Source organism: Monomorium pharaonis, chromosome 2 (assembly GCF_013373865.1).
Source record: "Monomorium pharaonis isolate MP-MQ-018 chromosome 2, ASM1337386v2, whole genome shotgun sequence".
Classification (NCBI taxonomy): domain Eukaryota; kingdom Metazoa; phylum Arthropoda; class Insecta; order Hymenoptera; family Formicidae; genus Monomorium; species Monomorium pharaonis.
The window spans coordinates 20615867-20641344 of NC_050468.1; the positions used below are offsets into that span (position 1 = coordinate 20615867).

Consider the following 25478-nt stretch of genomic DNA (forward strand, 5'->3'; position numbering starts at 1 on the left):
ATTAATCGCGCACTTTGTGCCAACATTCATTATAGAGGAATGTGCGAGTAGAATGTGTATACGGGCGAGTAAGTGTGTCTCCGGAGAATGGGATATGTGACCTGAGCGCTGTTCCCAGCATCACCGTTACATATTGATGTATGAGTGTGCGCTTAGATTGAGGGTGATTAGATTTAGCGAGGAAGCTTGTCTTGTACCACAGCATCTTGTATCTTAACCGCGAATGAAACGTATTACAGTGAGTAAAATATATATGATTTAATTAAAGGGATCGAAAATTCTTCCGCAAAATTTTACTGTCGGAATTGAATTTAATCAAATGCATTGTTAATACATGTATCAAGAATATAAAATATTTTTAATATATTCCTGATATACCCGTCGTTAATACGGGCTGTCCAGGTGTTGGAAATTTTATGCTCGTAAATTAACATATACGACATAAAATGAAATAAGCGAAGTGAATCGCATTTACAACGCGGCCATTGTCCATGGACTTGAAATAAGTTTGATCGTTCATTATGCATGCCTCTACTTTCCTATGTCTTATTTTCCACTTTCTGCTTTCTGTGGTAACTTCTTAATAATCATCCATCTTCCGCTTTCAACGCTACGTCATCTCGCCCAGCTTCCCCTCCCTCTTTTCTCCGACTTTCTGTTATATACGAATATAACAGAATTTTATTATAGAGGGTGCCTCGCATTAAATGTAATTACTTTGACTCGTGGATTCTCTTTAATCAACTTCAAATCAATTTTTCCTTATTAAAAACCCGATAATAATACCAGAATCTTTTACTAATTTCAGAATTATTTACATAAATCAATAATTAAGTTTTTTATATTACGGTGTTGTGTTAAATTTCATTTAAAATTGTCTGAAAAATGAATTTTTAAAATCCAAATCCACTACCAGTTCAGAGGTTTAAACAGATTCGACACAGAGGAAACGTCAGAATTAAATCACTTTTTTTTCGTGATTGTTTGAACAATTTTGAGTGTTGACTCTCCGAAATTAAACTTCGAGAGATGTTTGATAGAAACGCAAGTTTTGCAGTAATTACTCCTAGAATTAAACGTATTGTTGCCATTTTCTTACTTACAGTATTGACGGTACCCGGATACGAAGTCAGGGTAAACAGACAACCCGTCATGGAAGGCTGCAACGCGGTGTTGTCCTGTACAGCCCGGGAAGATGTTAAGGAACACCTCACTGTAACCTCCTGGTTCCGTGACGACGCTATTCTCCTACCTGGAAACACAGACACCGGTGAGTAACTTGCGCGTTCGTGATATTGTACCATTTGCTATTTTAATCTAAGCGTAGTGACGTGTGTCGACGTTAAACCCTCTCGAGATCAGTTTCTCTGTTTGAACACCGACCGGAGTTCTAGCGTGCGTATTGCGTTTCCGCAAATGTAATTTTCACTTTGAACATTATTGTCAAACGAAACAAATTCAAACTAATTTTATCCGGCCGCGGAAATCCATCAATTTTTATCGACGCGCCCAGAGAGATGCGATCGGTCGTGCGGTTTACGTGTCGAAATTAGTTTACGAACGCAAACGTGTCAAATGTGTTCGCGGTGGTTAAAACGAACAAAAAAGAATGCGATAGCGAGGACGCGCACGTCCGGGATAAACGTATATAAATGACGAGGGATATATATATATATATATACACCCGAAGCGCGATTTATCTCCTCATCGCTTACCGTAATCCCTCATACATAATAATTTTTAATCATAGAGTCGCGTTGCAGTGCACATTGCAATTTTTATGAATTACGATAAATTTCGCAAGAAAAGGGCACGGCTCGAAAAGGACTAAATTAGCGCAATTATGACCGCTGATGTGAAGCGAGAGTGGCACACGTAAAGAGGAAGAGAGTTCAAAATGCTTGATCTCTTGGAGGAACATCCGGTACGCGCGCGCGAGCGCGCGCGCAACCCCACGGATTCGCACACTCACACAAGTAAAACACACGCACACGCGCGCCCGGGCTGCACACGTACCTACGTGCGCTAACTCGGCGGTTTAGATCGTCCTGTACACGCTCAAGCATTCATGTCCCATACATATTTATGCCGCTCGGTTGCACGTAACTGGTGCGCGCGCGCGTAACTGTACGTACGCGTGTGCCGTTGGAATATCATGGGAAGCATCGCGTCATGTCGGGGCTTGATACGTTTGTTTCGTAACTAGGCGGCTAACATTGCATCGTCCGCATATATACGAAAGCAACAGCGGCGTCTGGGGCACGTCGGGGGTGCGGTTACGTGTCCTCCGATGCCTCCCGCGCTACCCACGCCGGCGTACGCTCCCGCGGACGCACGCTGCACGTCATCGTCGTCGCGAGAATGGTCCGCGTATCGCATCCGCGAAGACGACGTCGCGTCGATTCCGCCGTCCGTCAGCCGACGTCGCGTCGATTCCGCCGTCCGTCACCCGACGTCGCGCCAATATCGGCGAAGATAGAGAGGAAGCTTCAGAACGTATGCTCTCGTGACGAATTCGAATACAATAGAAAGAGACACACAAAAAACATTATTAATTTTAAGTCAACAATATTATGCTCGTGTAAAATTTTCTTTAAAGAATTTGATTATGTTCAACAGAAACCAAATTTCTTTGTATAAGCAACACTGTAAAAAATTTTTGTAAAATTACAACTATAATAGTGAGTAATTTTGAGACCAACTACAATAATTGTAAATTTTCTTGTGTATGTAATTTTGTGTAATAAATTTTGCAATAATTTCTTAATTTGTTTTTTACACTTGGGTATACACTGTAAACAAATTTATGACAAATTAAATTTTTTTTACTTGTACACTGCAAAATTATAGACAAAAGTAAATTTACAACTATTAAACTTGGTCTCAAAATTACCCACTATTATAGTTGTAATTTTACAAAAAATTTTTACAATGAGGTTATTATCCGTTTAAGATTATCAAATTCTTAAAAAAAAATTTTATATTCAAAATTTGATTGATTTGATAATATTTTTTCTGTAGACGAAGACTATCTTTTGTCATTAGGTGGAAAAAAATCATACTGTTTCTCTTTCTCTCCTTATTTTAATGAGATTAAATAATTCTCAAAGAAGTCATGGAGCAAATTACCAACATTTTTTTTTATCAGAAAATATGTTTAAATTGATTTTACAGATTTCATATTAATAACAAAATAAATTTGTTAACGTGTTGAAAATTTTTTAAAACTACAAAAAATTGTTGTATTCTGTTATTAATATAAAATGGCATTTTGCTTTCTTCATTTTTTATACATACTTTGTGCAAAGGAACTGGAAATTCTGTAAAGCCAATACAAAATATTTTCTAATAAAAATGTCGAAAATTTGCTTCAGACAGATTCCAATATATAGTAATTTATCAAAATTCCAAAAATAATTATACATTTTAATTTTTTGCAGTGAAACAAACAAACATTTGTTCTAGAAAACTTAAGTATTGTTCTAGAAAACTAAATAAAAGTATATTCTTGAATTTTTAACAAGTTTAAATAGATAAAAAAGTGATGAGATATACTCATGATGGTATCCAGAAGATACTTTTTTAGCGTATTAATTAATAACGTGATAAGAACCGGAAACCAGTCAGTTCTCATCAATAAAAGTTTGCCAGATTTGTCAAACAAAATTTATTTATGGTTTAATTATTGACAATCGATCGATAATATTTAGCACGTTGATCTATTTATTCTAAAATAAACAGCATTTTTTAATTCAAATATTTGTGAACCATTTATTTTCATATTGCAGCAGAATTTATAGAAAATCGGATTCACAAAAGAAAAACGAAAAAAGATGTAACTTTTCATTAAAAAGTTAAGAAATATGGTATGCGTGTGTGCTGGCCGTCGTTAACAACTATCACGTCGCGGATATCGCACCCTGATTCGAGGACATGAAATTCCGGTTGTACGTTGCGGGAAGAACATGACATTTCTATCATTGACTCACGTACACACACTATAACGATATCGAATCTGCGACAATAGTTCTTGTTAGACATCGTAGGGAGGAGAACCACTCGGAATCCCATTTGTGATGAATGCGTCTTGCGCAAATCCGGGGACATATCATCATTAGAATCGTATTATTCCAACTAAAGAGGTATATATTTCTAATCGATTTTAATAGAGATATTTATTTTAGAGATAATCAAAATAAATGCTATTCGTTCAAAAACATAAAATTATTTTATAAAACTCTTTTATCTTATAATAATCAAATAAAAGTAACAGATTTATAAAAATAATAAAGACATTATAGAATAATTGAAGTGAAAGAATGCGCGTTCGTAATTCAACTCGATTTTTTATCTTCGGACAATATGTCAGAAAGAGTGACATTGTAACATGAAGTCTACCCCTTCGGCGGAAATATCCCTCCGATATTAATTATTCTTTGGTAGGGGCGCGTGAAAATCCGTAATGTTCAGAGCGTGATGAAAAAAAGATTTCTGGCAGGTCAATTCGAGATAGTCAGACAGCTTTACCAAGTCGGTAGACCGAGCTGCCTCGATGTCTGTCCGATGGTTGAGCCAAATTGAAAATTTCACGCCTGATAGTACAACCCGTCCATGATCCGACGGGTGGGGGAGGGGGTTTCATCGACAGATGCTGAGGATTTTGCATAACCCTTTGCTCCCGCAGACTTGAAATACGAGAGAAAATATTGCAGGGGCCGCGTGGTGCACGTTCAAGGATTTATTATTGATATTTCCCAGCTTCTGAATTCTGAGAAGTCGAATAGTATTTCCGCTTAGTCTGCCGCGAATAAATCGCGAAGTCGAGAGAAGCATTTCTTCACTGCGATAGTGATGAAAGGGAAATTTTTTATTCGGACAAAATGTCTTCAAACCCACGACATTTGTTGTTGTAGCTTTAATCTGCTTGTACATGTATATTTTAGTAAGCTATACAAGCTTCCGATTTTGCTTATACGCTTTATCTGAACCGTATAAGCAAAATCGGAAGTTTGTATAGCTTACTAAAAAATTGCAGTTGCTTCTACAGAGGAAGAATCAATAATTATAGATATCAAGTGACTAAAAATTGATGGATTTTGATCAATTATACCTTATATAATAAATCCCCGTTTTCATATTTAATTCGTGGAGTAAGAGAATATTTTTTACTTGATGTAATATGCTTATTTAAAAAAATGAATTTTCAATAAAATTTTGACGCGCGGAAACTCGGTATCAGCTTAAGTTTGCTGAAGAATCTGCAATCGAGAGAAAACGTGAGATGCTCGTCAGACTTGCTGTATTATTAATCCGACCTGTGTACCTACACGTGCCCTGATTTTGTTCGCAGGTGGAAGATTCGTCGTTACCTCGCAGGGCGATCTTCATATTAGAGCCGCCAGACCGGAAGACGGCAGAGCGACGTATTCGTGCTTAACCCTGCATGCCTTGACCAGCGAACGAAGAAAGAGCGAGCCCGCCACTTTAACAGTCACGGGTAACCGCCAGAACCGGATAAGCTCTTTGCCGGATAAATATAAAATCAGGATCCGGATTGAAATTTAATCTACTTCCGCGGATTCACCGCTGTATAATGGAGTGGCCAGGAAGATTATTCCTTGCCACTATCTCTCTCTCTCTCTCTCTCTCCCTCCCTCGCTCTCTTCATCCTCCTTTAGATTTATTATCTCCGTTTTATTTGTAGAACCAACCGGTTCCTCGCCGCCGCGATTGATGCAGCGATCTGAAATCGCTATTTCCGCCGAGAGCGGCTCCGATGTTCATCTCACGTGTTCGGCGCAAGGAAGCCCGCCGCCGCAATTTACCTGGTATCGCGATGTTAATGGTTGGTTTAATTAGGGGAATGTTTACCGAATAAGCTATGTTAACGGTAGCACGGAACAAACTACCCAGCTGTGCTGGTACATTGGTTTCTCGATAGCATGGATATTGCATTATATTTAAACGCTGTTGTCACATAATGAATACCGAAAGGAAAGTAAAGATCGTTTAATAGATGTATACTTCTTTAATATCGAATGGCATTATCGAACGTTGTAAAAGAGAAAAGAATCTATGTTTGTGAAAAGAATCATGTTTTATAAATAAAGCCGCAAGACCTCGTGGATTTCTCCCTTTCCTACGGAATTCTATCGACATTCAACGCGAATCTAATCTCGTACTGAACGCAAATAACTTCGTAGATACATGACCGTCACAGGACAGATACATCCGACTGTCTTATTGCAGGCCACTCGATACCGGTGGAATCGTTCGGCCGTATCCAGCTTTGGGGTGACCTGATGCAAATTCGTCGCGTAGATGCGCAGGACGCAGGAAGATACGTTTGCCGGGCCAGCAATCAGCTTGGCGAGCAACGAGCGGAGACGCACTTGTCAGTCACATCAAAGCTAAATGCACGGATTCAACCGCGTGTGCAGGTACGTAAATTTAATTCCTGCAGATGTATATATTCCCCTTAAATGTATAATATTTTATATTATGCTAAAAGGAAGATAATAATATGAAGGTAGACAGTACTTCACGCAAAAACATTTTCTTCAAAATTCAAGAATCAAATAATGTAATAGAAAAGAAAAATTTTTATACTATAAAAACTTATATTGTCCGACAAATTTTAACATTCATTTTGTATCAAACTAAATAAAGTGATTTCTATAAGTTTTCTGTCGCTAAAAACGAATTTGTTAATAAAATTGTTCTAATTACGTCATTTTTTAGAAAATTAAAACTTAAAAGTGTTAAATGGAATTCACAAATACCAATTTTCAATATTTATAGTTAAGATAGCACAGAAATGTAACAGACTAATTTTACAAACGGATTTATTTTCTACACAAAATCTAGAAAAGTCACTTACTGAGTTAGCTAACTTTCTAAATAGCAGTGTTTTATCACTGATTTACAGTGATAGCTGTGATAATTAGTAGTCTTACTGTCTTTTAATAATTTTCACTTCAGAATTGATATATAATTACTAAAAAATCGATGTATTTATATATTTCACTGATTAACCAGTTATAAGTGTACCACTAAAAATCAGTGTATTTTCACTGATTTTACTGATTTTAATTTTGAGAGTACTTTGTGTAGTTTTTGCCAAAAGTTACAATTATAGATATATTTAAAAAAAGGAACTTAATTCGTAGATAAAAAACTTTTACATCATTCGTTTCTGACCATGTTAAATTTTTAAAAATGTATCTTTTTATAAATATAATAAATAAAATGTTATAAAATATAATGCATAATATAATGCATATAATGTAATGCAGTATTTACACACACACACACACACACACACACACACACACACACACACACACACACACACACACACACATTTTTCATAGAAAACAATGGCATTATTAGTTTTCATTTAAATTATATATAAATTTTCTATATATTATTATTTTAACAATGATTGCTTAAACAAATTACATTTAATAATTTTGGTCTCGGATTCATAACTGACGATTCTAGAAATGATTCTAAGAAGTGATTTACAGGTGATTAGTTAAACTACATAAGCAAATTATTATTGTTCTGAAAGGATTCTATTTTTCTAGAAATTTAAGCTCTCTTCTTTCAACTTATCAATTATTGTAACTTTTTGCATAAAATAGTCAACATAATTCTTTTTCTTTGTCCTTAGCCTCTTATCGATGACCTCTCAGTATATTTCTGTATGCGCTTTTATAATTTAGATATACAAAATATTTATTTAGTTCTCATGACAAGATATTCTCGATGTTGCTTTCTAGAAGGTAAAAATCAAATAAAATCTGATCTGATGTTTTTCATTTGAATCCGGAGCATAATACATAAATGATTTTTATACATTTTTTTATATATAGAACAGAAGTCCATTTACAAAATTGTCCAACATTTTTGTTATTTTAGCTTAAAAGTACAAAAAATGTTATTTTCAACACTTTGAAGTTCAATTTTCTCTAATATATGAAGTGATAAAGCAAATTCTTTAACAAACTCATCTTCAACGACAAAAGTTCTATAGTAATCATCTTGATAGTTCGTGATCAAAAATTCGTGTTAAACACTGCTATTAAATTTGTGCTAAAATATCGTTGTTTAGTAAATGTTATTTATTCAATATACTGGGAAAGCAATTAATACAAATCAAGCATTTAATCCATTTACAGATCGTAATGTTCTACTTTTATTGTAGCGTAAGAGAAAACTGGGTTAAACTAAATATGATTACGTTACCTATATTTATGGTAATTGCGACTACGTTAATTAATTAACAATTATTCCTCCTTCTCTCTCATTCAACAATATAAAATTAATATTTAATAAAACAATTATTAAATGACGATTAATGGGACATCAATTTATCACACATAAAAATACATTTAATGCATTATTAATGCATTTCTCCCCGTGAAATTAATTCTATTGTATACTGAGAAAATCATTAGCTTAAAAATCGCATAAATAGACGCGAGTCGGCTCGATTGCGAGATACAAACATAGACATCGCCCGTCGTCATTCGCAGGTCATTAATTCCGGCGAGACCGCCACGATGAACTGCACGGTCGAAGGATATCCGGTCGAGAGCGTTGAGTGGCTACATGACGGTGTGCCAGTATTGACCGCGCAGGACACGAGGATCAGATTGTTGGCTCCCTTGGTGCTCGTGATAGGCTCCGTTGGCCGCAGGGACAAAGGGATGTATCAGTGTTTGGTGAGAAGTGACAAGGAAAATGCTCAGGCCACCGCCGAACTCAAGCTCGGAGGTCAGCGAATGCATCGTCTGTTTTTAATATACCTCATTCCCGTTTCTATCTATTTTTATCTCAATTTATATAAATATCTGTACCTATGTATATATACTTCTCGCACCCTATTATATTAAATTTTCTTTTTTTTCCCCCCCTAAAAATTTTTCTCTGTAAATTTTGTCCTTTTTTCCAAAGAAATCTGGTCTTGGTTTCTGCTTAAAAAACCGGATGTTTGAAAACGAATTTTTAGATACCGTTCCGGAACTGCAATACACATTTATCGAGCAGGCATTACGACCGGGCCCGCCGGTCTCTCTGCGATGTTCCGCTACCGGTTCACCGACACCATCCTTTACGTGGCTACTCGACGGTGAACCACTGAGCCAGATTGCGACTGGACACAGGTAGCATCGTACCTATGTTCTGATGTATCGGCGTTATATCGCGCTATCTTCTAATCAGGAAACTGTACGCGTAGATACGCGATAGGCCAATACGTGGATCAATCCGGTGACGTGATCAGTCACTTAAACATTTCATCGGCGGGAGCCGAGGACGGTGGCCTGTACGCTTGTGTGGCATCCAACACTCTGGCGACCGTCGAGCACAAAGCTAGGTTGAACATTTACGGTACGGCATGCATAAAATAATTTTATGTTAAATATATATATAAGTACAATCGCGCATGTATTAGAGAATGTAACATAAATAAATTCAATAAATGAATAAATTTTTAAGCACGACAGCATCTCTTATAAATCAAAACTCAATCGAATCTATTGTATTTCTATAATATCTCTTTTATTTTAATTAAATGCATTAAATGTTAATTAAATTATTTTAATTAAATGCTAAGCTGAATCTATTAAAGTTATAGCTATAAAACTATAAAAACAGTTCTATGTAACATGTAACGAGGACAAGGAAAAGAATCTCGAATAAGCGCGAGAATAGAGTCAACCAAGCGCGAGTTCAAATCGAGGTAATTCTAAAATAAGAAATCACTTTTAGGACCACCGTACATCCGATCGATCGGCCCGGTTCGCGCCATCGCGGGTGTCGACATTACAATAGCGTGTCCTTACTCGGGATATCCGATCACATCGGTCGGATGGACCCGAGGTGGTGCCGAGTTGCCCTTTGACATCAGGCAGCGGGTCGACAGCGAGGGCCATCTTACAATCCTCACGGTAGACCCGAATGATGCCGGTACTTACACATGTATAGTTCGAGCAAGTTCCGGGGAAACCGCCAACAGAGATATATTACTAACTGTTAATAGTAAGTAAGAGCAAAAGAGTAGTCGACTTAAACACAGAGCAGTAGAATTCAGCAGAAAGAGAGCATATCTCACAAAAAAAAGTTCTCAACTCGGAAACAACACACAGAAAATATGTAATAAACTATCTTGTGTTTTTTATTGCTTGAATTCATCCCTTGAAAGCATAAAATCAATTGCTGAAAATAGATTCATTTTTTATCTTTGTTTTACCAACAAAAGATAGAACAAAATCAAGTTCTTTAATAAAATTTATCAACCATAAAACTTATCGAAACATAATTGTTTGATAATAAATAAAATCAATTTTCACCAATTTTTAATTTTGATTTTATCCCTTTACGCCGAATTCTGGTAGTAAAGAAATTTATTGCTTATTAAGATATTCTGCGAAAGTTTCATAATTTTTTAAATCTCCGAATTGAGTACTTTTTCTGTCAAATGTAAAGAAAATTAGTATTAGTTGACCATAAGTAAATTGTACAAAAGGTAAGTTAACTAATTAAATATATAATTAAAAGAAAATATTGGTAATAGTTATAATTGCATTTGTATATGCAGTAGACACTGTTGATTACCCAAAGTATTTCGACATTAAAGCATATTGTTTAAAAATTATGAAACATTAAAAAATCAGGCAAGTATATATTTTTAATCTTACATTTATTGTTCTTAAACAACCAGTTACTGATTAAAGAAGGAATAATCCCGACAATTAAGATTCTATACAAATTTGCGAAAGGTAGAGCAAAAAGCATGCAAGCATTCTTAGGCAATAAATATTTAAAGAAAAAACAATTACGATCGATATCCAAATCCAAAATTAATCTCCTTTTATTTTATTACTATTAGAAATCCATCAATTTAAAAAATAGAAGACGATTAATTACATAAAATAATTTTAAATAAATAGTGCCAATTATAGTTAATAAAGTCTCAATTTCTATCCTCAAAAAAGAAATATCGACAATTTTGTTACGAAACATTTTCGGAAATAGATTTTCGACAGAACTAGCGACAGTAGAAACTGCTGAAGCACAGAATTAACCCAAGTAGAAGAGAATGTTTAAATTCAACTAATAGACAGTCTGAAATCTTGTAACTTTTCTGACACACAATTTTCCTGTTTTATTTATGCTAAAAATTTCTCAATTTTTTTTCAATTTTTCTTTTTTTTATAACAGATGCAAATGCTATAATAGAGATACATTCGCTTTAAAATTACGTATTATTATTTATTTGTAGTTTTCAAAGAAATGATATATTTGTACAATAAATTCATAATAATTTTTTTCATTATTTAAAAATCTCGCCGTCAAGTTTCCATAATTGCATAAGATTTGCCAAATAAAAAGAATTAATTTATCTAAAATAAAGAACCAATGTGCATTGTTCACAAAGGATTCATTAGCCTATAGTATCGGCCAAAAGACATCACCTTCAAATGTTTTTTAACATAAATTTTATTTAAGTAAATGAAATAGATTCAACATTCTACATACAAATATTAAATACATTTTTTATATTATGTGTTATAAGGTTTGAGAAAATATTTATTGTAAAATGTTAAATCCACCTAATTTACTTAAATAAAAGTTATGCTCAAAAAATATAAAAGTGATATATTTTTGGTTGCTACTAATATATCTGAAGACTTGTATATGTTTAACTTATACTACGCGCTTCAGAGCATTGACCTGCAAAAGGAGTGTTGATGTCATTTTCGTGTTTCTTGTAACTTTATAACATATAACTCCCTAAAAAGGAATCTCGGGATTTAGATGTAGCAATATAATATCTAACTCTTCGTGCTTTACAGGTCCTCCAGTAATGAGTCCCTTCAGTTTTCCCGCAAATTCGCAAGAAGGCAGTCGTGCTCAAGTGACTTGCAGCGTGACATCGGGTGATCTTCCAATCTACATTTCCTGGTTGAAAGACGGCGAACCACTACCCTCTTCCCTTCGCGTAAGCATGCATATCTCACTTCACAAAATTCAGTAATACGAAAATAATTTCTCTCTCTATAATTTCTCTCTACACTCTCTAATTTCTCTCTCCTTTCTCTAATTTCTATGTTTTCGACAATAAAGAATAAAAGAGTAATGCAAGCTGCAACTTCATTTGAAAATTATGCACATATTTTATCTACGAAAACTAATTTTTAATCTTTTTATATTTTTCTTCAAAAAAGTTGTTCCTCCTGTGGAAACCAAAAGATACACATTTTCTAGTAGTAAAACTCCTATGAAAGATATTCAGCTTTTATGAATAATGTTTTTCAAATGGATAGAAACTCAATAAGATCAAAATTTAAAAACAGCATACGAGAAAGCTGAGATTTCTTATGGCCTTACAATATCAGAAGGGAATATCTTTCATATCTTTAGTTCTTTTCTGATTCAAAATTTTATTAAACTTTTTAACACCACTTAGAGCAATAAAAATAATGCTACATCCGTGTTCCATGTAAATCATATTCGTATTCCGTAACCGCGCTTTTGCCGGACAGATCGAAGAACGAGGTGCCGAGTTCTTCAGCCTCCTCGTATTCAAAGAACTGTCGTCGCGGCACAGCGGCAAGTACACGTGCGTGGCCACGAATAGTGCCGCGAAGGTCAATCATACGGCCGAACTTTTGGTAAAAGTACCGCCTCAATGGATATTCGAACCGCTGGACGTGGCGACCCTCTTGGGCAACCCGTTAAATGTCCACTGTGAGGCCAAAGGTTTTCCACCGCCGCGCATCACGTGGCTACGTGCCAGAGGCAGAACGTCCAACGACTATCAGCCGCTGGTCGATGGTTCCGATGGTAGACTCACGATATTGCCTAATGGGTCTTTGTGGACGGCTTCAGCCGGCCCGCAAGATGAGGGTTACTATCTGTGTCGGGCTAACAATGGCATCGGATCCGGACTAAGCAAAGTGATATACGTGTCAGTGCATGGTAAGTTTAATGTCCAAATTAAGGATCAATTAATTATAAAGATCCAAGAAGAATCTGGGCACGGTGCAGAAAGATTCGATAAAAATTTTAATCAGTCATCGATACTTTGTCGATACTTCATGGATTTGTTTGTTTAAAAACATAATTAGAGAAAAAAAAATTTATATTTGCTAATAAAAAGAAATATTTTTCTTTTTTTAATAAATTTTTTTTAATTAATTAATTTAATCATTAATTTCAAACAAATATTTGAAAAGTACTATACAATAAATCCCGCTGTACAAGCAAATTAAAATTTATAAATTTCTTTACAGAACCGGCGAGATTTGAGTTTCAAAGTAAAAATGTAACAATTCGCCGTGGAGAATCCGTAACTATTGATTGCACCGTGATCGGCGATAATCCTATAGAGGTGCAATGGATGCACAATAGTGATCGATTGGATATGAGCAATCATAGACTAAGCATTGGTCAAATAAAGACTGACAACGGCCTCAAGTCCCAATTATCTATCGCAAACAGCGATCGGCAAGATTCCGGAGTCTACAGATGTACCGCCGATAACGCTTACGGAAGAAGTGAACATCTAATTTATTTAGCAGTCCAAGGTAAAACATTTTTCATTGAATCTTTCAATTTTGTACAGCCTTAATTTTTATTAATACCTATATCCAAATCGATGCGTGAAAAAGAAACTTTAAATTAGAGTTAGACAAATTTGATATTTTTGAGATAAAATTCAATGCCAATAATAAAAATCAATATTTTCTGGAAAAAAATTAGCAAAAATTAATCTTTTCTATTAAAAACAATAAAACATAAAAAATATAAAAAACCTTTTATTACATTATGCCTTTTACTATTGAATTTAGTTGATTAAAAAAGTTTTTTTTCATACTACTCATGAATATCTCGCTTCTGATCACTTTTTCATTTATTTAAAACAGTTGAAAAAAATCTTTAAAAATTCATGAACATTTTCAAGTTTCTAAAACAAATGTCTGTTTTTCTTTTTGAAAAAAATAATATAATTTAATTACCTTTGAAAGTTTGAAAAACTTCCATTGAAATTGATCAGACACGGAATATTCATGATTAAGTTTTAAAGATTAATAAATAATGTTATAAAATAATGTTATAATTTATAAAAACACATACGCATATTATATATAATCAGCTTCGTATTACTTGAAATTGTAATAGAAATCAGACTTATATTGATAATAAAATGTTTAATTCTACTAGTTTAATATTACATTTTTCTCATTAAGCTGAAATTTAATATAAAATTTAATAAGTTAATTATGAAATTTATATCTGCAAAGTTTTTGTTTGAAAAATGTATGTTACATATTAATTTGACTAAAAAATACTTTATTATTATAAGGTTTTGTTACTCTATTTATTATGGGTTTATTTTTAAACTATAGCAACTAGTGTTATTCATTAATTAAAGCAAAAGTGTCTTTCTGCATAAAATCATCTCAATATTATTTTCCTAGATTTATCTTTTACACATTTATTCATATTATTTATACATTTTAACATTATATAAACATTATTCACATTTTAATCAGTTTATTCCGTTAATAAAATCTGAATAAAGTCCAAACAAAATCTGAGACAATAAAATAAAAACTGCAATTTACCATAGTTTTTTTTCCATCTACTAGATTTTTCCAATCCGGTCAATCAGCTTTAAATCTTGTTTATTTTACAGAGAGGCCGGATCCTCCAGCTGGACTCGAAGTAATAGAGATCGGTTCCCGATCAATACGATTATTATGGAAGCGAGCCTTCGATGGAAACAGCCCTATAAGAAATTATGTGATACAATACCGTTCGTTGAGCCACGGTATGACCGATGATTGGAATCCCGTTAAAACGCACAATGTCACGTACACGCCGGGAAACTCCAATAGCGGTAATTCTATCCATCCAACTCAAAACGGTTCGTCCACATACTCCGATCGATATCGCAGTTGTATTCGTACCGTTCGTAACCCGAATCAATTCTAGGCTTATCTCCATTCGAGACTACCGGCGATGACCAGGAGGTAGCTCTGGTCGGTGGTCTTCACCCGGCTGTCACCTATACCTTCAGGATATTCGCTATAAACTCTATCGACGCGAGCGGACCTACGGAACCGGTAGTGGCGAAGACTCAGGAGGAAGGTAAATGCCTCGTGTGACAATGCGATCATATGACCGAAGCCTTATTGTGTCGAATAACATTGTTATCCGTAATAGCACCCACCGAGCCGCCGCAAAGCATCAAAGTGCAATCTGCCGGACCTGGAGAGCTCATGGTCAGTTGGCAAGTAAGTAATGTCAATTCAGAGATGACATGAGAGAGGTGTGACAATTTTAAGATTAATATTCCTGAAATAGATCAATGCTAAAAAATCGAGAAGAAATTTGAAACGACATTGAGACACATTTGTTTCTTTAGCCACCTCCAAAAGAATCGTGCAACGGGGATCTGCTAGGATACATAGTGACATGGTCCGAACATTCGTCGTCGACTTCGGGTGTTAATCAAAGTAAAAGCTTAACCGTAAATGGTTGGGCGACGACAAAGGTACAGCTAACCGGTTTAAGAAAATTTACGAAATACGACATTTCGATCAGAGCCTTCAATAGCATAGCCAGCGGACCAGCTAGTGCCCCGATCGTGGGCACTACTCAAGAAGGAGGTATAGTAAGAACGAGAAGATCTCTATAAACAACAATAACAAGACATATTTAAATCTTTCTTTCACATTTACTTCATAGTACCGGAAACGCCACCGACTCAGGTGACGTGCGTACCATTGTCTTCCCAAAGCGTCAAAGTATCTTGGAGTCCGCCTCCGCCTCATCAGCACGGCGGAATTATTCAAGGATATAAAGTCTATTACAGGCCGGTCCCTACTGATAACAGTGAGTTACTCGCTATCGTAACTTTTGTGAACAAAAATATTGACTATAACGCCTTACTTATATTTTATAAAAATATTATTAAACATTACATTTTCTTTTTCTTGTCACAGTGGACATATCAACGGTCGGCGAAGTTAAAAGAACTTCAAGCATGGACACTTATTTACACACATTGTACAAATATACGAATTACTCCATCAAAGTATTAGCTTACACAGGCGCGGGTGATGGAGCACTGAGTCCACCAATCTTCTGCATGACGGAAGAGGATGGTAAGAAGTTTAATTCAATAATTTTAATAGATAAGAATTGTTTTTTAAAGATGTAAAATAAATAATCCATTTTTTTGCAGTTCCGGGTCCGCCGGCTGGCATTAAAGCATTGGCGTTAACGGCGGAAAGTATATTGGTTTCCTGGTTACCACCATTGCAACCCAATGGAAATGTCTCAAAGTATACTGTGTACAGTAGAGAAGCTGGCTCTAAAAATCATAATGCGCATACGATGCACGAACCGCCATTATCGCCCACAGATACGCTTACGATGGAATTACGAGATTTAGTAGAAAGGTATACAGAAAGAACAATTTTGCTGAGAAATATAAATCGGAAAATAATTATGTTGAGCTATATTAAGAAAATTATATTAGACGTTTAAGTTAATCACTGTCGAAACTTTCTGCAATATTATCATTCGTTCTACATAATCCCACTAAGCATAAAATTATAACTATGTTTTTACAACAATATTCAATTACATGTAACGTTTTCAAATAAGTTGCATTTAACGTTGTATACAAAATCAATACTAACGAACTTTTTGTTTCCATGACTTGGAGATGATGTTTTTAAAATGTTTATACAATATTATTTTAGAACGTTTTTAAAAATACCCAATCAATACTTTAAATGTAACTTTGTTTAAGATTATTTTGAGAATATACAATATTATTATAGCCTCAAGTATACAATTATTTTCTGTATCTAGCTAAATTCTTAGACACTGCAGTAAAATCGTTCTTTCCATGTGAACACGGATATTATGTCGTATTACAATAATTGTATTTTTTTCTAATGCATACCGATTCCTAATCTCATAGACAACTGTACGAATTCTGGGTGTCGGCAACAACTGGCCTTGGAGAAGGAGAACGAACCACCATAGTTACGCAAACAACGAATACCAGGGGTACTTATGAATCATACTCGAAAATCTGAGAGAACACAAGATTTCAAAATTAAAATTGTTAACTTATTTATTGCACGTCTTATACTTCCTATTCTCGCTAAACTTTTTGCCGTATAATTATAAGAGCATAGAATTCATTCCGTAGCTCCCGCTAGAGTGGCATCGTTCTCGCAAGTATTAAAAAGAGCTGTAAAATCGTCGGTTATGCTGTCGTGTTTGGTGGTTGGCAATCCCACGCCACGACCTATTTGGACATACAGAAACAGTCAAATTACCACCGGTAGGCATTATGAACTAACACCTGACGGGCATCTTAATATACGCGGTAGGTATCGGATCTTTTAATTTATTTCTACGATTTTGAATCATTATATCTAGTTCGGACACTCGAATGCAAAATTTAAAGATCTATAAATTACTATACATATTATAAGTTTTCTAATTTATTTTTCAGGATTGGAGCAATCGGTCGCAGGAAACTACACTTGTTCAGCTAGCAACTTATTCGGCGACGATTCTATCACTTATTCACTAGTCGTAGTGATGCCACCTAGAGCACCGTCGTTAGAATTGCAATATACAACAACCAACAGTATCAGGTTCCGTTGGAATCATCCTGACAACGGCGGTGCTACGATACAAGGTATCCAGGAAACAAACCAATGGTCTCATGTCACACACATATATAATTTTTAATAAACTAACTTTCTCTTCTCTCTATTCTAGGATATGTATTAAGTTACAAGAGGGATCAAGGTGGATGGGAAGAAATTGCCTTGTCTCCGGAGCAGACAGAGTTCGTGCTCTCTGGGTTAAAATGTGGTTCTTCTTATTTAGCGCATTTAACAGCACATAATCGCGTCGACACCGGTGATCCGAGTCCGTTAATCAGCGCAACAACGAAGGGCACCGGTAAATTAGATATCCCGGAAACAATTAAGATAAACTAGGATCAATATGACTTAGAATTGAGTTAAAGTGTTGAATAATACAAATTGTTTGTTAAAGCGACGGTTATTAAACTTTTTTTCACATTTTAGCGCCTCTCTTGCCTAAGGAAAGAGATATTATTTCGGCAAATGGCACGTCGGTGAAGTTAAATTTATTGTCTTGGCCTAACGGAGGATGCCCCATTCAATATTACACCGTCGAGTATCGCAGGCGAATCAATACAGAACCGTGGATTTTGGTGGCCAGTAGAGCGACCGATAACGTCGTAATTCGTGATTTGAAAACAGCATCGTGGTATAGTCTACGTTTAACGGCCCACAACGACGCTGGTTCGACTCAGACGCAAATGGAGTTTGCCACGACCACGTTAAGCGGGGTCAGTATTGGTCCGCCCAACGATCTGATAATGGAGGATGATATAAAAAAGACTGTGCCTAATCACAAAGTTCTGTATGTCATCGTACCGCTCATTTGCGCAATCGTTTTGGTCGTGTCCGCGGTAATCCTGGGATACGTTATGCTTAAACGCAGCGGCAGGTAAGACATAAGACTTCTGAGCTCTCAAAACTCTTTCACTTCACTTCACTTATTTCTCAATCGAAGTTAATATATTTCTTAACTAAACTAACGTTTTTAAGCTTATTATTTATCTTGTAATTATTTAATTATCAAATCCTAGAATATATAGCATTTGCATCTTTATATTTATACATAAAAAAGCACTAGATACAAATAACCGTGATATGAATATCACGAAATATTTGTTGTAAAATATTATTAAATTATGTAACAAATTGTATCAACTTTATTACTTGTCAGACTTTCATTAATTGCTGTTTTAATGTTATTTCTCGATAGAGCAAACTATCTAGGCGAAATATTACCGGGACAACAACAGCAACAACAAGCTGGATTAGGAATAGTTCAACAACAGCACCAGCAACAGCATCATCATTTATCTAGTTGTATGTCGACCGTACAACTCAAATCGACAGCTGAACGAGACAACAGACGTAATCATCAAGTTTATACTAGCTCGCCCGTGAAACAAGAAAACCACAAATCCGCCGATCATGGATCTGGTATGTATTTGTATACAATTTTTACTGAAGTATCTAAAAATTTAGCTGAATGCAGATCTGAAAATAATTTTGCTGGACAATAAAAATAATTATAAAAGATGTTTTTCAAGCATGAAAAATGCTGCAAAAAAATCTTAACATTCTAACTCGATCAACTCGAGCGTCCTACATAATTTTTTAATGAACCAACAAAATTATTTTCAGATCTGTATCCAGCTAAATTTTTAAATACTTTAACAAAACCATTTCTATGTAAAGCAATAAATTATTTGTATAATAATTATAATAACATAAATGCAATTTCACGAATACTCTGTTACCTTTGCAGAAATGTACGAGATAAGTCCGTATGCCACGTTTAGCGTTCCCGGAAGAGAGAACCGTTCGGTCACGACTGCGACACTCGATTACACGATGCAGTTCAAGACCTTTGGTCATTTGGAAAACGAAGACATCAACACTATCGATTACGAGAGATCCAGCGTTGAGTTCGAAAGGTAACTGGCTTCATCCGTTCGCTTCTTAATTTCTGACTGTTCGCGAAACCGATCCGTTTCGCGTTTGCGCCTTCGTTTCCCTCCTTTTCTCTTCCTCTTTCTGGTGTTCTTTGACACGCAGGTCGAAAACACCAAGGTGGCACAAGCAACGCTACTTTCCGAGCATCGCGGAAGCTGAGAGCAAGTTGCGATCGAGCCGACAAGGCTCCGGGAGCGACACGTCCGGAAGCCCTTGTGGCGAATGCGCCGGGCCTAGTTATAGAGTGCCAGTAAAGCCTTGTAGAGGTATTAATTATGTATTTATTCTCTCATACAATATTATAGGTCGAAATAAAAGAAAAGCGTAGAAAATAACACTAGTTTACAAAAATTATTTTTAAGCAAACAAGATACTTCTTATAGATTTTTGAATGCTGAAAAACAATATTACAAATCCAAATTCATTATCCGATATCAAAATTCACCAGCATGTCAGGTTTCCAAAATAACTAATGTATAAAAAATGACTTTTCTGCACCATTATATTTTTTTTGTAAAATAGATTAATATATTATGTAGAAATTCTAATTAGAAGTCACGTATTATCTGTCCCTTATAAGAAGCTTCTTTTTATTTTGACATTTTACTTTTTAGTCATGTCATGAAGAATTTAAATTAAAGAATTTTGCTAAGATATCAAAGTTTCTGCTTATAATAACAAAATGATATATAGTACTTGTAGTTTTTAATTTGTGGCTATCACAACACATATACAGTGTAATTTATCGTGATAAATTCCTCTAAACATGTATGTATAATTATATTACATGTATAATTATATTACATGTATAGTACATGTATAATTATATTAGTACACACCCACACATATATTTAGCCCCTGTTACATTATGTATTAATTTACTGTATATGTGTATCGAATTACAAACTACAATTTGTAAATATCTAATTTCATTATAGCTGTAAAATTTGCTATTTATTTTTAGCAAAATTGTTTTCAGCATCCAAAAATCTATAAGAAATACCTTATTTAGTTTAATATAATTAAAAGTTTTTTTGTAAACTAGTGTAATTTATCGAGGAAATACGATATTGAAGAAATACGAATAAACCTACGTGTGTAACGTGTGATTTTTTGCAGATGTATTTTCGCGAGGTGTTGAATCAAGTACGGAATCTAACAACGAAGGCTCGCCCTCACTCGCGAGACGACGAAGCCGACAGCCGAGCCGGTCTACTCGCAGGTAGCCAAGGTTTGTTTGTTTCCACATAGCACTCAGTCTTGACTATTCGATATCGGCCTCTCATCGTTTTCACATCGACGCGAGAAAGAAGCGCAATGACGCGAGTCATTTAGCAATTAGAAATCTTCCTTGAGTCACAAACATTTGTAACTCATATTTATTTTATAATTATTACTACAGAGGACACATATTCCAAAAATACCCTTTACCTGATAGTGTTTGTTATATAAGATTCCACGTCATTGCGTTTCATTCTAGATCCTCATATTTTATATAATAAAGGATACCTAATAGTATTTACTAAGGATGTTCCAACATTCATTATTAAACATAGGAATATCGCACTTTCAGAAAATTTAACTAAATCACATGAACAATAAAAAAATTTTTCTTGCACGTATTAAAAATATATAATTTAACATATGTATAATATCTTATTATATATTTAATCCAGATAACAAAGAGATTATTAGTAATGAGATTAAATTAATTATCATCATGAAACGTTATCCTAATTGAAATTAGATTGAATTAAAGCTGCGTGTCATCAGTTTTATTTTTAATTCAGGCGACGGTGTCGCAAGCTTTAAAGAAGTAATATTCCATTTGACTCGATAAATGTAGCCGCTGATCTATTTGACAGTTCGGTGGAGGATATGACGCTATTGCCGCCAAGCGGGTTCAGTGACAGCCGCGAATTGAGCGACGTGGAGTGCGACCGTGATCGCGATCGCGAACGCGATCGCGAATGGCAAGGTTTATCAGCCGGGACCCGTCACGGCGGCAGTTTGGGCAGACTTCCGATCGAGGCCGTCGAATCTATGCTCGCTAGGTATCGTCACAAAAATCTCCGTAAACAGGCATGCCGAGTGCCAAGCAACCGAGATCAATTTACTATTATCGGTTTATTCCCTAGAAATTTATTTGTTTGTATATGGGATGTCTTGACGATTATATCACCATACGATAGAATCTAAAGGAAGAATAACGCTTTGGATACTGATACTTTTCATATAGTATCAGTAATATAATATTTTTTCATATAATACTGGTAATATCAAGTAGATTATAATTTATTTAATATTTAATTAATATAAAGCATCTGCTTGAGGTAATTAATATCAAATATTCAAGACGAGGAATAAAACATTCTCTAAATGAATTTAAAATATCATCGAGCAAAAAATTAATATCACATAATCGCTTTCAACTTCAGAATGTGGGATATTTGAAAATTAATAAGAAAAAAAAGAGAACCAAATTAAATACTTTTAAGGATCGTGTGATCTGTTGCAGATATCAGCAAAGAAAGGAACAAGAGAGACAAGAATTCACTATACACGTATGATCGAGATTCGCTGGTTCGATTTGGTATCTTCGCCGGACGATTTAACGTTATTTAAAAAGAGATGATCAGTCATCTCTTCTTAAAACCCATCCGTCGTTGGAAAAGAAAATTTTTAACGTGAGAGAAAGAATGTAAGGGACAATTTATAATTTCGATTGGAGATGTGGATCAGTGATTTAGAAGAGACCCTCAGGGCCATTTGCGTCGAAGAGACGTCTCAGTAATTGATTCTCTGCGTTGCGCCAAATACTGCCGTTATTATACACAAAACATATGGCCTTCGTATACAACCCTGTATGTGCCACGTGCGATATACAATAACGCCGTCTTTCGAGAGCAAAAAAAACACCAAATCTTATCGGCGATGTATGCAATTAAGCAATCAAGAAGTAATGGAATAATTAGAAGATTAATTGTACATTTTTTGATAACATTTATTCTTTCTATCACCGAATTACGATTACACTATCTTATCGTGTGGAACGTGATTAAAAAAATAAAAAGTCTGACTGACCGATCCATTACTTTCGCGACGACCAATTATCGATATACAGGGTGAACGCCAACTTCCATGCGAGTACCTCTTCTTCACTAGTACGATCTACTTATTGACGAGCTATTCCATGATTGTATTCCCTAGGAATGACCGATATTGTAAACATTGCGTTTTAAAAAAATTTTTAAACACGACCGTAAAACATTGTATGTTATCCCTGTAAGAAATAGGTCAATTAATTCGAAGCTAATGGCAAGCGTTTATTCAAAATAAAATGGAATTCAATTTTGACAATCAAAAATTGGTTCCAAATTCCTCTCGGTTTGAAATATGCAAAAGTTCGATTCGATTCCATACAATTTAATTGCGAAATTTTCTCATGTGTAAATGATTTCTCGAATAGTGCCAACTTTATTAGAAATGTATAGTATTAAGAACGTCGTAAAAAAAAACAAAAAAAAACGGAGAATTAGGAAGATAAAGAGAGAGGCTTACGTGTGCCCTTTTTTCTGTCCTAATTGAACGTAATTGTGCGCTATAACGAATAGTATTTACAAATCGATTATTTGAATAAGAAGAAGCGTCTAGCGCCTTAACTATGTAAATAACTGCTCTTTGAGAAAACAACACTTATCGATGTGATCGTAAAATACGCTAACGATTATAAAAATACCAGAATGCACAGAGAGTGGTAGAGTCGTGTGTCCGCAGAGAGAGACCAGATCAAGAATCGTGTAGCGATATCGAGATAAACTGTAACTTCTCTCACCGGAGATTAAATTTCTTTTGGAACATCTTTCCCATAACGTGAGACTGATCGTTAACCGAGTACGCTTACATTGATATCTGCCAAGAAGAATAAACGATTAAACGTTCCAATCGAGCGACACTACATGACGATCACGTAAAAAAAAAGTAAACAGAACCGCGCGACACGTTCTTCTTTTTCCCTTTACTTTAACCCTTTAACGGCTAGTATATATGTACCACCTTCTTTGAAAAATCATAACTTCCACAAAAATGAACTTATCGATACTATCCTCGTCTTATTTTAAAAAGGAACTATGCAATAAATTTTTAACGAGTATGAAGGTTGCACCCTTTCGAATATGCAGGCAGCATGTCAAATTGTGCAAAAATGGTTTAAAAATGAAAAATGAGGATAAGGTTTTTTTCGTATTTCAACGTTTTAATTTTTAGTATATGTTTTAAAATAGCATTAGAAATAAAAGCAAAAAAAATCTTCAAAAACTTCCTATAACGATAATAACAAGCCAAAAACCACTCTCAGAGTATACTCAAATCTAAAAATAGATTTTAGTATTAGAAACGCATACAGTGAATTCAATTTACTTTTAGTTTTAACAATTTTTTAAAAAACTGTAGGATTTGAAATCAAAAATTTATGTAATAAGTCGAAGCTTTTTTGTGAGTCTCTTCATCTTTCAAGCGCGGAGATGTCCTTTATAATATTGGAACAGTTTACGAACAGAATAGTCAGTGCAATAGTCAGTGAGTTTATAAAAACATATGTTCCGAAATACTAATTTCAACTCAGAGTGTAATAATAAAACGAGAAATAAGATTACATTTTTTGCATCAAGGATGGTTTTCCCATCTAAGGATTTATAAGGTTTGGAAAATTCTAAATAATTTTGTTTTACAAAATAAATACCTACTAATTTCGATCAATCATGTGTCGAATATATAAAACCAATGCGAAAAAAAGTCGGCCGTTAAAGAGTTAATAAAAGAGAGGCAAAGACTTGCTTAGAATTATTCTCGCGATTGTTTTTAAGACAGTTGGAACTAAGGCCGGTATTCACACACATAGTCGGTTCTTATTTCAAGACCGTTTTAAGTAATGTCTTAACATAATCTGCAATTATTTATGATATCTTAAGAAGATACTTAAAACAATCTTAAATATAAGAATCTACTATATGAATACCGGCCTAAGTCTCGTAAGAATCTCAAGAAAATTTATGACGTATGTCTCTTGTTACTTTATAACGAGTTACCACGTAGAAGTTATATGTATATAAATATGAGATGATCGAAAGAGATGATTTCTCGAGATTAACGCGTGCGAAATTCGCGCTTATCTCGCAAGACGAGAGTTTATGCGTTAATATATCGCAATTGATATCATAATGTTATCCTACGAAAGACGGATGAATCGAGAAGAATCGGTACAAATTCATTTTGTAATATTGGAGTGTCTTAGTTTCCAAAATTTATATAGTTTAAGGATTGTCAATTCTTTACGATTCACCTGCTTTTCGACAGAAACGAGAGACGTTGAAATAGTTAGAGCAAGCACAAGGCGAAATAATATTACAAGAGATGTGTGTGTGTATGTTTCATTTTATTGCAATCGCAAAACTGCCGGTTAAACAGTTGGAATAAATGCGATACGAGCTACTTTGAAAGAATATCAGTAAATGTCTTCATCCATCGCACAGACAGAATTGTGAAACTAAGACTGTCCGAGTTATTTAAAGCAAATATGAAATAACGCATAAGTAAATTATGTACGTGACAAAAAAACTTAACTAAAAAAAGACCGTTTTGACAACTTCTACGAAATTCTGAGATTTGTATACCAAAGAAACGATCTACTAAAAAATATGTATACACTCACGAAGACGAAAGAATAAAAAGAGCAAATTACAATGCGGTAGAGCTGCAACATGGCTGTTTTCTTAAAACCGATAAAAGATTACGTCTTTTCAAGCCAGCTTTTAAAATCTATATTTATTA

At 34.8% G+C, this 25478-nt stretch overlaps 1 protein-coding gene across 5 annotated transcripts in view; it reads left to right on the plus strand.

Moving 5' to 3' along the window:
* The window catches only part of LOC105831619 (Down syndrome cell adhesion molecule-like protein Dscam2), a 136780-nt gene extending 111373 nt beyond the window's left edge, over nt 1-25407 (plus strand). The window contains exons 5-33 of one of the 5 annotated variants that reach the window (XM_012671858.3): nt 1106-1270; nt 5351-5497; nt 5705-5845; nt 6250-6440; nt 8541-8781; nt 9017-9170; nt 9245-9396; nt 9778-10047; nt 11865-12010; nt 12555-12990; nt 13305-13598; nt 14711-14941; nt 15010-15165; nt 15241-15311; nt 15443-15686; nt 15766-15912; nt 16023-16184; nt 16265-16481; nt 17012-17100; nt 17246-17425; nt 17555-17743; nt 17827-18012; nt 18141-18588; nt 18910-19133; nt 19462-19630; nt 19752-19915; nt 20769-20871; nt 21515-21703; nt 22168-25407. In XM_012671858.3, the coding sequence (XP_012527312.1) occupies nt 1106-1270; nt 5351-5497; nt 5705-5845; nt 6250-6440; nt 8541-8781; nt 9017-9170; nt 9245-9396; nt 9778-10047; nt 11865-12010; nt 12555-12990; nt 13305-13598; nt 14711-14941; nt 15010-15165; nt 15241-15311; nt 15443-15686; nt 15766-15912; nt 16023-16184; nt 16265-16481; nt 17012-17100; nt 17246-17425; nt 17555-17743; nt 17827-18012; nt 18141-18588; nt 18910-19133; nt 19462-19630; nt 19752-19915; nt 20769-20871; nt 21515-21703; nt 22168-22219 (5558 nt within the window). In that variant the 3' untranslated portion in view covers nt 22220-25407. Of the gene's footprint in view, nt 1-1105; nt 1271-5350; nt 5498-5704; nt 5846-6249; nt 6441-8540; nt 8782-9016; nt 9171-9244; nt 9397-9777; nt 10048-11864; nt 12011-12554; nt 12991-13304; nt 13599-14710; nt 14942-15009; nt 15166-15240; nt 15312-15442; nt 15687-15765; nt 15913-16022; nt 16185-16264; nt 16482-17011; nt 17101-17245; nt 17426-17554; nt 17744-17826; nt 18013-18140; nt 18589-18909; nt 19134-19461; nt 19631-19751; nt 19916-20768; nt 20881-21514; nt 21704-22167 lie in introns of those variants that run through there. The other 4 variants (XM_012671859.3, XM_012671862.3, XM_012671860.3 and 1 more) reach the window with 4 other exon arrangements.
* The last annotated feature ends 71 nt before the right edge of the window (nt 25408-25478 follow it).